The 14,422-nt window shown below is 33.5% G+C and overlaps 1 protein-coding gene across 3 annotated transcripts in view; it reads left to right on the forward strand.

Moving 5' to 3' along the window:
• PIK3C2G (phosphatidylinositol-4-phosphate 3-kinase catalytic subunit type 2 gamma) overlaps nt 1–14,422 on the forward strand; it is a 354,209-nt gene that overhangs the window by 309,218 nt on the left and 30,569 nt on the right. For all 3 annotated transcript variants that reach the window (XM_087855664.1, XM_045781381.2, XM_045781382.2), the window contains exons 30-31: nt 287–362; nt 11,564–11,658. In XM_087855664.1, the coding sequence (XP_087711790.1) occupies nt 287–362; nt 11,564–11,658 (171 nt within the window). The remainder of the gene's footprint in view (nt 1–286; nt 363–11,563; nt 11,659–14,422) is intronic.

Below are 14,422 nucleotides of genomic sequence, written 5' to 3' on the forward strand. Positions count from 1 at the left end.
TCTCCCATTTTTGGAATCTGAAAGTCTGAAATCAAGGTGTCCACAAGGTTGGTTCTTTCTGACCACTGTGATGGGAGAATTTACTCCAGGCCTTTCTCTTTGACTTATAAAAGGCCATCGTCTGCTTGTGTCTCTTCACACTGTCTTTCCTACATGAATGTCTGTGTCTAAATTTCCCTTTTATAAAGACACCAGTCGTACTGGATTAGGGGCTCATCCTCCACCAGTGAATAGGAGCAATAAATATAAAATATGAAGAAATGTTGTACTTTGTCTTATTTTTCAGAATGATTATGTGCTTAGTTTTTTCCTCTCTGAGCCTGTGCAACAAACAGTTGAAGAATCATCACTTGTGGACCTAGGTAAGTAATTTCATCAGTGTTGTTATGTACAATTTTTGAGTTTCAATATAATTGTGCAAAAAATATCACAACTATATTTTTTCAACTTTCAAATTAAAATATTTTTAAAGAATAAGCTATAAGGGTCTTTTCTAACGACTTCCAAAGCTTTTTAACCCCTTAGAAAATGTTCAAGTTAAATTAAACCAACATCTGTTTGTCCAATTACAATAACTACATGATGTCACATTATTAACTCATTTCAATTAATTGTGGAATTGCATTTCAGAAACAGAGTTCCTGCTTTCCCCCCGCAGGTAAGTCTTCCAGTTTACTCAACAGCTTAGGAAGCAACAAAAATAAATATTAGGCAATAATAATGATTGCGAATTATCTCACAGTTTCTCTCTTATCTTTTAAAGCTCAGTAATTACTCTACCTCCCTCATGAAGTCTTCTTTTTATTACCTGGATCCCAAACTAGCCCAGCACAATTTTCTACCCTATTCTCTGCCAAATGTGTGTTAACTCTAATTAACTTTTCTAGCATTTCTCCTATATTGGCAGGGACTCTCTTTGAATGTCCCATCAGTTTTAAGCATTCATAATAAAATTCCATTGCCAGTAGCTATCCAATACTGAGACTGGTTTTTATGTCACGCAAGATTTGCAAGCCCGTAATTTGCTAGACCTCACCCCCCTTTCCTTTGCGACTCTGTCTTTTATCCCTATCCTTCTGATACTTTGCCTTTGAGATTAGACCCATCGGCTTATCACCTCTGCTTTTATCTGACACTGTAGTTACCTACACTTACGTGCATAGTTCTATACAACCAGATCAAGTTGAATAACGTGATTGCTTATTAAGTTGTATATTTATGTGTGTGTCTACCTGCTTCTTCTGTTAAACTGAAGTAACTTTAAACTGAAGACTCACTTCCCCACTATGCACTGCTCTGGACTCACAAACTCCAAATTAATATGTGAGGATTGTACCTTTCTCATTCCCCTATATTTTACTCATTTGGCATCACTGTCTAAGACACTTTGCTTATATAGCCAAACCATAAACATTACTTAGTAAGTTCATTTCTTACAATCTATAGCATGTATATAAAGAAGAATGATATCACCTACAAAAAATATTTCCTTTTAATTGTCATAATACACAAATATCTAACAAATACCTTCTTTTTAAAAATACTGTTAGCTGGGGATATATTTTACCATTAATATTTGTAAACTTGAATTAACCAGATTTAAAAAAATAAGGTTGCTGATTTCTAGAATTGTCAGACATTTTAAAAAGTAATAGGTTGACCTCTATTTTGTCATCAAAGTCCTTAAAGAAAATTGATTCTCTGTGTATCAAAAAATTAAGCCATGGATCACTATCAAATTTTTAGTTTTGCTGATAGTATTATTTCTCTGTAAGGTATTTGAAATTCATAAGCACACAAAAAATTAGGATTATTATTGTAAAAAATAAAATGGTGGTTTAATTTTTTTCTCCTTCACTTATTTCTTACTATATCATACAGTATTCGAGACTTGTTTTGGCAGAATGATGATGGACAAAAGATTTGATTCTCAATATTTGGTTGCATAGGAAATATAGCCTATTGTTTTAAGACAATAGAACACATCTTCTGAGTAGAATGTGCAAATCATTACAACAATCAAGGACTAGCAGGAAGTTGGTCCTCCTTGTATTCTTTAAATTATTTTCTTTTCCATATTTCCAAATTCTTCATAATTTTTTCATGTTCATAAACAAGAAAAAACAATATTTATTTTAAGCCCTATTCTTGTCAGTTAGTTGAAACTTTCTGCTTATGTTGTTAAATGATTAGAGGACAAAATTTTTTAAGTGTATTAAAATATTGGTTGACATAGGATGACCTTAAGCAAAAATCTCAGACTTTACCATATTTACTACTTCTACTAACAAGTTGAGTAGATTCTGGATAACTATGTATCTAAGCACATGACTTGTAAAGATCATATTAGTAATAATTTGTAATCCTGGATCTGAGAGATATTAATATTCCTTTGCCTTTACTCACCAACCAAACATGCCTTGGTAGAACGATATAAGAATTTGACTTTTTAAAGTGCCAATCCAATCATCACTCTTCTGTACTTCACACTTTTCCTTGGCTTCTCATTGCCCTTAGGTAAGGCCAATGTCATGGGCTTGTGACCAGTGCAGTCACACTAGGCAGTGCTTAGAAAGGCCCAGGATTTGGTTTAACAATCATCTGTCACTGTCTTGAAAATTAATAATTTTTGTAAAAGGAACCCTACATTTTCATTTTGCATTTTCATGTCACTGAGCCTCAGAAATTATGTAGCTACCCCTGCCCTTAGGATAAAGATCAAAATGCTCATGATGGCCTCCTAGCAGAAATTGGGGCATCCCCCAATTTCTCTTTCCAACCTTAATATCAGGCTCTTTCCTATCTTGATTCTTGTGTTTTTCCAGTTCCTCAACTAAGACAAGCACCTCAGCGCCTAACAGATGCACCTTTCTCTGCCTGGACCAATTGACCAATTGATTCCTATTCTACCTCCTCCATCTTTTTTTTTTTTTTTTTTTTTTTGCATCCTTCAGATCTCATCTTATTTGTCTTTGCTATATACTCCTAAATGTTTTTTCTTCAAAATTATTACAATGATGTTTATGGCTTGTGTGTTTCTTTGTAGACCAGAAATCCATGAAGACATAATCCATGTCTGTATTGCTCACCATTGTGTCCCCAGGACTTAGCACGGTGTCTGGGCTACTCTAGATTTTCCATAAATAATTACTGAATAAGTGATTGATGATAGAAAGAGCAATGGAAGACACATTTATATTCTCTACTGTGGTAGCTTGTCATGGTGGTAGCTTTGTCCTAAATAGGACAAAAGAGAAGAAATTAAAATCCCAAATCATGCTACTCCTCCCACACTTAGCACTTCCTATGGCAGTGCCCTGGCACAAGGAATTCACTGCCTCCCCACCACTAGAATTCTCTTGAAGTGTCACCTAGAAAAAAAATCTTCTACACATTATCACATTAAATATTATGGACTCAACCACACTCAACCAAAGCACTACCCAGGAAGTTGCTGGATTTTATCTTGTGTATTCTTTAACTCTCTACTGGCATGATCCTCTATATTCCCTCCAAATTAATATAGGTCCCATGCCAAATAGTACCTCCATTAAAATATAAAATTATCCATTCTCCACCAGTACACAACACTGACATACAGAAAATAGATTTTTGTCAAGTTGTAGAGACAATAACATAAGTAATGGAGTAGAAAATGATCAAAGACAACAATTGTCAGGGTTAAGAAGATGAATTAATGAGCATGCCATTGATAATTACAAATGGTTACAAACAGGAGCTTTTAATCATTACCTCACATCACTACCACCAACTGGAGATGCTAATTTAAAAGGAAACTTGAAGCCACAGTCTCCATGGCAGGGTTTCTCTGGTTAATGTTATAGCTACTTGCTCTGGCAGAGCCCAGATCAATTATCTATATGGTGGAAGTACGGTACCAGGTTTTCAGTGTAAATTTTAATGATACAGAGGGACAGAAGGCAAAGGCTAGGACTACTTAGAAATAAATGCTTATATTAAGTTGTTTCTGAAAGTTGAAAGCTTTAAAATATTACGGTTTTTACTATATTATATCGTATAATATCATGTTTCCAATTAGGAAATTATTTTAGACTTTTACTTGGGGCTGATGTGGGCAAGAAAAGATGATAAGATGAGAGAAGAGTTTCTTTAATTACTTCATTTCTAATAGCTGGGTATCAAAGATATCACTAAAATCCAACAAATCAGGCAATAAAAAAATCTTAACATATGTAATATTAGTGTTAGAGAAACACTAAGATCACCACATTGAATATAATTGGGTGGTAGATGAAAGAAGAGTGCAAAAGATTATGCACACTAATTTCATCTGTTTCTATTAGGAAACAAATATTGTCAAAAAAATAGAAGTCTAAGAATATTAAATAAAAGTAACCACTAAAACAAAAGTAAAAGTTTTTCTAAGTATCACAAGTACATAAAAATAAAAACAAATTCCTGAGCCAAAGACTGTCTTTAAACATCATAAAAACAAAAATGTTGTATTTCTTTAATAACAAAACAGTAAGAACAAGGAGGAAATGAATCCATTATATGAATAAGTATAAATGGACTTAACTCATCCATAAAGAAAAAAAATTTCCAACTGGAGCAAAAATATTAACCATAACTCTATACTTTATGTAAGAACACACCTAAGATAAAATGATATTTAAAAATTGAAAATTAAACTCCAAGCATAGGTATATTAGGCAAATCCAAAGACATGGAAACCAGAAGTCACAGTCTTAATAAAGAAATGGTGGCATTTAGGCCAAGAAGCATTGAATTAAACAAGAATGCAATGTTAAACTCTAGTAAGTACAATATCCTCAATAAAGATATGAGCAGTTATATATAAATAATGGTTTTATATATATATAAATATATAAATATATAAATATATAAATATATATATATATATATATCAATTGTATGGCAGCAACAGACAGAAATTATGGAACATTCAAGAAAAATACACAACAGACAGGTAATAGGATATTCTAATTCACTTCTTTTGATTTATGAAAGACTGGGTGGAAAATATAAGTAGATACATAGAAAATTAGTAAAATTAACAAGACAAATTTATTAATTTATATCAAACTCTTTGTCCTGAAAATCATGAAAATAGATTATATATTAGGCCACAAAGAAAATTTCAATTAATCCTAAAAAGTAGAAATAGTACAGACACACTTTCTAATCATAAGAAAGTAAGGTAAGAATTTAATTTTAAAAATTAAAATTTAAAAATTAAAAGCTAAAAGATACTTGTTTGGAGATTTTAAAAAATAAGCTCTCTTCAACAACTCTTGGGCCAAAAGGACTTAGAAAACAAAATTGCAAGATTTCAAAAGAATAGCTATCCCTCTCAAAAACCACAGGAGAAAGATAAAGAAGTGCTCAATAATTGGAATAATTAGAATAAGACCATAAAACGAACCAAAGGAATACAAAAAAAAAAAAAAAAAGAAAGAAAGAAAGAAAGAAAGAAAGAAAGAAAGAAAGAAAGAAAGAAAAAAGAAAACAAATGGATGAAGATTCAAGTAAAGATTAATGAATTAGAAGACAGAAAACAGCATAAGTAAATCTGGAAGCTAAAGGTAAACAATAAAGAAGCCAGTGGTTAAACTGATCAAAAGAATGGGGACAAATGCAAATATATAAAATACAAAAGGAATCAAGAAGTAACCATAGAAAAAGATGAAACTGAAGAATACTAAGAGACTACTTTGTTCAAGTCTACAAAGCTAAACTTGTAAATCTGTCTGAAATAGTGTTCCAGGAAAACACAATTTACTCTCCCTAGAAAAGATCAAATTTGATAGAAAAGAAAATGCTTCAAAAAGCAATGTTTAGAACAGTACCTAATTCAGATGATTTCCAAAGGGATTCTACAAAACCCTTAAAAAGTAGATAATTCCACTGTTATTTAAACAATTCCAAAGCAGAGAAAAGTAAGGAAATTTTTCCAGATTATTTTTATGAAGCACATAAGTATTTATGCCAGTAGTTTTAAGGATGCAAGAACAGCAAAAAAGGAACCACAACCTAATCTGACTTCTGAGTACCAATGGAAAATTCTAAGAAAAATATTTGCCAAAATAATCCATCAGCACAATAAAGAAATATAATTCACCAGGACCAGAAATGTAAGAATGGTTCAATATTGGTAATATACAGTATACGTGTTATCATCCTAAAAGATTTAAGGAGTTTAAGAAACAAGGCAGAGGATCATAGGGGAAGAGAGGAAAAAAATGAAACAAGACGAAATCAGAGAGGGAGACAAACCGTGAGAGACTCTTGATCTTAAGAAACAAACTAAGGGCTGCTGGAGGGGAGTGGGGTGGAGGGATGGGGTAACTGGGTGGTGGACATTGGAGAGCATGTGATGTAATGAGCACTGGGTATTATATAAGACTGATGAATCACAGACCTGTACCCCTGAAACAAAGAATACATTATATGTTAATTACTTGAATTTAAATTAAAAAATAAAAATAAAATTAACTAAAAAATTAAAAGATTTAAGGAGAAAATCATATGGTTGTCTCTATAGACCCTGAAAAGGTACTTGATAAATTTCAATAAACTTTCTTGACAAAGCACTGAAATAAGAATAAATGGTTAATGCTTTAACATGAGAAAATGTATCTATCTTGGCTATCCAAAGCCCACACCAGGCATGACAGGGAAACAGTGGAAAAGCGTTTCCGCTGAAGGATAAAGTAAGACACTATGCCATGATCATCACTATAACCGACAGGTGGCTCACTCTTTCACCTCCTTCACATCTTTGCTCAAAATGTACCTTCTCAATGAGAAGCACATTGATCATCCCATCTAAAATTGTAACCTGACCCTTATTCTGCTAGTCCCCAGTGCCTTCATCATGTTCTGGGGTTTTTTTCTTATCATTTATCATAGTCAGCTTATCATAAATTTCACTTATTTATAATGTGTTTTGCTTTTTTTTATTTCCCTCACCACTGTAGAAATAGAAAGAGAGGAATTTTGTCTAACCTGTTTCAAGGGCCTAGAGCAGTGCCTTGTCCATAAAAGGTAAATAAATACTTGTGAAATGACTGTATGAAATTGAAAAAAAAATTAAAAGCAAACTTTGGCAAAAAGAAGACAAAACAATGTCTACCAGTAATATGATCCCATACCTAGAAAAATAAGAATCAACTAAGAATCTATCACAAATGATGAAGACTCATTAAAGGTATCAGGTACCAAATTGATATGTAGCTACCTATTACTTATTCTTATGTGCAATAGAATATAGATAAAAGAATAAAGGTAGAAGAAAGATCCCATTTGCAATAGCAGGGGAAAAAATACCTAGGAATAAACTGAACAGGAAGTGTGCAAGATCAAATGAAGAAAACTTTTAAACATTACTCAGGAATTACAAAAATGCCTTGAACAAATGAAAAGACAGCATGCTCTCATATAGGAAGATTCTACATCATAAAGATGTCAGGTATTTCTAATTTAATTTTGAATATATTTTTTAAAAATATTAATAGATCTATTTTTAACTAGATAAGTTAATTCTACAGTTCATAAACAAAAATAAACAAATAAAGGCCAGGAAAAATTAACAAAAGCATAGAGGTAAGACTAGCCCTATCATATACAAAACTCCTTACAAAGCCTCAGTAATTGAAACAGTGTGGTGTTAGTCCAAAAAGGATGAATAAATAGAACATAATAGAATGTCCATGAATAGAGTCAAATACATTCAGGGATTTAATATGTGGTCAAAACACTAAGGGAAAATTCAATAGTGCTGAGATAGCATATTTCACACCATGTGCCAGGATAAATACCAAACGGATGAAAGACTTCAAATGTAAATAACAAATCCATATATATAACAAAGAAAACATAGAAAAAATCCTTTACAACCTGAGGATGACTTAGTATAGTTATGACTACAAATCCAGAAGCCATAATAATTTTACAGGATATAAAAAACTATAGCAAAGTTTAAAAAAAATTCAAAGATAAATGACAAAATGGGTGAAATATTTACGATTTATCACAAACGGTTTTCTAATATATAACCATTTCCTAGAAGTTAGTAAGAAAAAGACCAACAACCAAATAGAATATTATGTAAAGAATTTGAAAAGATAATATGCACACAAAAAAATACAGAGGCTCTTAAACAAAAGAAAGGATCCTCAAACTCACTCATAATAAAAATGCAAATTAAAATTACACTGATACCATTTTTAACTCATCAGATTGGCAAAAATTCAAAAATTTAATTAATAAGCTTGGTTACAAATCAGCAGGCACTCTTATACACTGTTGGTGGTGATGCAAATTGGTACAACCTCCATGGAAGGTGATTTGGCAGCATTTATCAAAATTACAAATGCTAATACCCTTCGACCAGCAATTCTGCTGCTGGAAATTTATCCTATAGTATTTGTGCACAGGTATACAAAATGACATGTAAACAAAGCTGTTTGTTGCAGAATGTTTTGTAACAGCTGGAAAACATTGGAGACAACCCACTTGCCTATCAATGGGGAACTGGTTACATAAATTATGGCATTTCACATAATGGAATAATATGCAACTATATTTTAAAAAATAAAGAAGCTTTGAACGATTATAAAAATTTCTCCAAGATCTTTATGCAGAGTAGTAAATGTGCTATTCCTTCTGTGGAAATGCAGGGAGGGGGGCAATAAAAGTGCTTATTCATATTTGCTTATATGGAGAAACTTTGGAAGGATGTGTGTCGCTCTAGAGGGATATATGGGAAGCTAATGAAATAATGGTGGGAGAACTGGGTGGATAGGTATTAGGAATGGGAGGAAGGTGTTTTACTGTATACTTTTTAAATACTTTTGTATTTTTTAGTTATATGAATATATTATATTTTGAAAAAAGATTTTGAAATGCTGCTTTTTTAACATTAATGGACACATTGTGCATAATAAGTGCTGTATTAGCTGCTAAAGTGTCATGCGTTCAAACATTTCAACACAGTCATCCTAGGATCGATAGCATTTTAACAGCTTTTAAGGTTATTATAAATGGTTGGATTAAACATAATCAGATTCACCAGACTAACTTGAAAGCAGAAAATCAAAATAATCCTGCATCTTCTTGTCCATATGAAACTATTCTCAAAATTCTCCCTCTTCCTTTAAATTCTTTCCCTTAGATTATTTCCCCTTCTTTGCAGCTTTACAGCATGATGTTCAAGAACATAGGCTTTAGAGATCATTTAACACTGCATGGTTTATTGTCTGCGTGACCTTTGACCAAATGCCTTGGTTTCCTCTTGTGTAAAACAGAAGTAACACAAACTTGATGTATTTGCTATGAGGATTGAGTTAGTTCATGTACATAAAGCTCTTAGCCCAATGTTTGGCATACAGTAAAAGTTCTAGAAGTACTAAGTACCTCTACTATTACCACATTGACTACTCAAACTTCCTGGTGGCCTGAATTTTAACTGAATTCTGAACTCTGCTGTGTCTTGACGGATACTGGTTACTAATCTTGCACTAGAGTTCAAAATGGAATATCACTTCAGTCAGTTCAAGTAACAGTTATACGGTGACTATTTAGACACTCAATCGTAAATTTATGCTAATTTCACACCTTCGAATTATAACTCCTCTGATTAAACACATTGAGTTTCTATGTAGTAATCTTTTCACTCTTTATTCAAAAATAACGTTCATTGTGCATCGAAAAGTCATCAGCATTTTTAACATGCTCATACCAAAAATCCAATTACATTTCTTTTTTTACTGTGAATGCAATTTACCTCAGCACTACACTCAGAATTATCTCATAGTATCTCTAACTCACAATGTCTCTCAGTCATTGTAATCAAATAAAAATATTTTAAGGAAGAATATTTTTATTATCTTTATGTGATTGCCATTTCAATTGTAAGAAACAATGCCAATTTTAGTTATTTCAGTGTCAATAATCCACGTTAATGGTAACATTAATTCATATTACCTACACACAGTATGTAAACTACTTTTACAAACATGTAAAAATCTTTGGAAAAGGAAACATACCAGTCAGGTTTAATTATCAAAGGTTAAAGAGGATTAGAGACCTGAAACTGACTCTCAGAAAACAATGTGGACCACAATGAGCCCACAGTAGAACATTGCCAAATTTCTTGTTATTAATAAACTTCTCTCTAACTTCCCTCAGAGAATATACAACCAGAGTAATCAATGGAAATATCAAAAGAACTACAAATTATGCTTAATTTTGGGGCCATAAACCAGAAATTTTTAATTAAAAAACCAAAGGCTTCATTTTAATGATGGAATGATATAACCTGAAAAAAATAAGACTACTTTTGTTATTAAATAAATGTTTAGTGTGACGTTATGGAGCAGGCACTGGTTTATATATCCCTTGGGAATATGGGGAAAAAGTAAGCCTTGAGGGACATTAAAATCCACTAAGCAAATTGAAGCATGTAAGATAATAATTATGATAAAAATATTAAGTGATAAGGGCTATGCTAGGGGAGTTCAAAGGGAGGTGACCACAGAGGCTATTTTGCATTTTAATTAGGCCTTTCAGAAAGATAAAAGTTCAATAGCCAAAAATGGTGGAAGAGGTCATTTCAAATAAAGAGGATAATATGAGCAATGACTGGATGGAAATAGCAGAGCATGTCTGTGGAATTGAACTTACAGACTACAGCATGGAACAGTAACAGTGGGAAATAAAAAACAAAGATTCAGTAAGAAGCAACAAGTCTGAAAAATTCAGGGTTTTTTTTTTTCATAAGCACTGAAAAGCTATGAATAGTACTTTGACCAAAAGAGTAATTTTAGAGAAATTGCAGGAGGAAGAATATACCAGTAATTGTGTACAGATAGATTTGGGTTTTAGGAGAGGAGAAGAGAATGTTCTAGTAGTTCAGACAAGAGATTCTTATGAGTCTGAACTAGGAGCTATGGAAATAGACAAGAAGAGATAAATGCAAATATATGGAGAAGAGTATTACTAATTGCAAACATGGATTGAGAGATTACATTGTGAAAACTTTTGAGTTTCTCGGTTGATCATCTCAACTACCCTGAAGTAGGTAACTATTATCTCCATTTTAAGGAAGTCAGTTAACTTAGTCATAAGTTAATTATATACGCATAACATAGTCTTAAGTATAGTTCTGGGACCTGAACCCCAGGCTCACTGACTTTTAAAGCCAACACTTCATGCTCTCTAATACTTAAGCTTATTGTAGTGAATGTTGAGAAAACTGGAGCCAAAAATGGAACTAGGTTTTCAATCTTAAATAATAGGGAAAAATAATCAATCAAAATGAACACAAAATCCATCAAAAACACAAAATATGAGGAGAAAGGGTTGGTTCAGGATGATTAGACACCAATCCCATCTTTTACCATCTCAGTTTCCTAAAGAGTATTATATTTTCTGAGTGATCTGAAGAATGTTTCTTTTGCATATTATTCATTGGTTCCATTTTAGTCTTTAAATGTTTAATTTATCCTGTGATGAACCACTTCCAATGTAACCCACCGAAATTTTATTACTTTATCAGGTGAGAAGTGTCCTGACAAGACGCCTAAGGTGCAGTTAGTGATATCACATGAGGATGCGAAGCTGACCATCCTAGTGAAACACATGAAAAACATTGTAAGTTTATTATTTCTAATAAGAAACATGTAAACCTGCATTTAGAAATCACTTTCCTCCTTCCGGCAATTAATGTCAACATTAGTGAGAGGAATGGGGCCAGCCACCAAGTTTAAGTGAGGAACAGTGGGCCAATTACAATGTTCTGCCTCAGTGTGATGGTGATCTCTGGGGTAAAGACTCTAAAATACTTTACAGGCAAAGTCCTAGAATGAAAATTAGACTTTATTCACAATGAAGCATCAGGCCAAATCTAGTGAAAAAGGTTTGAAAATGCGGGAATAGCTAGAGTATTAAAATCCAAAGGAAAAAAAGCTCGGTCCCAAGAATTTACATCTGTCTCATCCTGCTGAGCTTAGGGGAAGATGAACTCATCTTTTTAAATAATGCCAGTACCTTCTCTATAAAGCCAGTAACTCTTAGGCTTTCCCCCCAGATGCCCACTGAGTACACTGAGTTTATACCACCAGCACTGTTACCATGTTCTGATGTAATTACTCAAAGATATATATTTTCCCTCAAAAAAATAATTTTTTTTTGAGGACAGGAACCCCATCTTTGTATCCCAGAACCTAGAACAACAATGGTAGTTAGGTTCTAAAGAAAACTAAAAGCCGTTCCATGATCCCCCATTCCTGAAGATGGGTCAAGTCGGAGGCATGGAGAGCAATTAGAACATTGTCATTAAGGGTGGAAGCTCTCTCCGTCACCGTGTAATTGATTAATGGGCCCAGTCTGTGTGCCGTATACGGTAAGGGATAACTCTAAGCCTAGCTACTTTTCTAGTCTTCCTTTAATCTACTCAAAACAGGTTCTCCATATGGTAAAACTCCCCAGGAGACTGCTCGATATAAAGAAAGTCAGTAGCCCTATTTTGGCTCCATCCCTTATGCCTGTAAGTCTCCCACAATGTGCTTGGAAAAACTTAAAAGAGCAAACTCTTTCATTGTGACGTGCATCTGGAACATACTAGAATTTAATAAATATCTGTTCGGTGAACAAATAGTTGGCATAATTTGCAGGGGATACATCCTTTACAAACAGTATTAGCAGGATATCCAAGGATGCTTTTTGTAAATCTGTGATGTTCATAATCTGCAATTTTTGTAATAGCTGGGCAGGTATTATTAGATGTGTTTTTGTAGATGTTTTACTCATTAAAATAATTATTTTCAGTTGCTTTTGATAAGATAATCATCTTAAATGAGAATAGGAGTTGTTTAAGGAATTCTTAGTCCGGGAAATGAAGATACAATTAGATATTATTTATGGCTATCTGAGTGTTCATAGACTTTAAGCATCTCTATAAATATATGTGATAAAGTAATAGAATGTTAGGAAATGGTGTAATCAAGTTAACAGAACTTATATTTGTATATGATATACGATTATTAATTGAAAATAGTCCTCTTGGAAATTATATATTTATTCTAGTAATGTCATTGCTCAAAACGGTTTTAGAACATCCCTCTTGACTTTGCTTTTAGATCCGGCACATAAACCACACAGTAAACTTGGTGATATTACTCAATAGTCATGCCTAATATTTGATCAAAAGCAGTTTTAACCAATTTGGTCACCCATTTTATTCACTAGATAAAATCCCCAAATTACTTTTGACAGTTTTCAAAAATGCATTTTATAGTGAGATGGAGTTGCATTAACAATAAGAATATTCGAAACAAATGTGATGCAGGCCCTAAGGGAGGGAGAGAGTAAGAGCAAAAATTGAAGATTTAGTTCAACTGATGGGTAAGTGGCAAATGACCAGGTGAATCCTACCAAAAGTAAAAAAAGACCTAGGGCCTCTAGAGCCTATACATTGCCAATCTCCTCTGAAAGAAAGTTATTATTAATGAAGTGATACTTCTTGCAGTCTGACTTCTCAGTCTAAATGCCAGGTCCTCTCTTCTCCCCGGTCTCTTAGCATTGCCCTGGAATTCATTCCTATACCTCTTCTCTCTTCTATTCCCAGCCCTGTGGCTTTAAATATCACTAACATGTCTTTCTCGTCCATATTTATAACTCCAGCTTGGAATTCTCCCTAAAATCCAGAGGTGGTTGTATAACTGATTACTCAACAACTCTAGTAGAAATTGAATAGGCATCACAAACTTAAGATACACCAAATCAAACTTCTGATTATTATCCCGTAAACCTGTTTCTTTTGCAATCTTTCCCATGTCATGAAAAAGCACCTTCATCCCACTATTTGCTCAACTTAAAGTCCTTAGAGTTGTTTTGACATCTCTCACAAGCTACAACCGATTGATCAGCAAGTTCTGTCGGCTCTGCTTTCACAATACATCCAGAATGAGGGGAGGGGGGTGAGGGAATGGGATAGGCTGGTGATGGGTAGTAAGGAGGGCACGTATTGCATGGTGCACTGGGTGTTATATGCAACTAATGAGTCATCGAACTTTACATCAAAAACCAGGGATGTACTGCATGGTGGCTAACATAATATAATAAAAAATACTATTACAATAGATCCAGAATGCCACCACTTTGCACCTTCACCGCTACCACAACTGCCATAAATGGTTCAAGCCACCATCATCCCCCACCTGAATCACTGCTGTAATCCCTTAACAGGTCTCCCAGCTTCTGCCTGTATTTCCTTCTATCTCTTCCTAACCTAGGAGCCAGAATATTCCTTTGAGAATAAAAGTCAGATCTTGTCATTCTTCTCTCATATCCTTCCCAGGGTAAGGCCTCACACCACTTACAATGAAAGCCATAGTACTTATCGATGATCACTGAG

This window comes from Ursus americanus, chromosome 25, assembly GCF_024610735.1.
Source record: "Ursus americanus isolate L20-20 chromosome 25, mUrsAme1.1.p, whole genome shotgun sequence".
NCBI lineage: Eukaryota > Metazoa > Chordata > Mammalia > Carnivora > Ursidae > Ursus > Ursus americanus.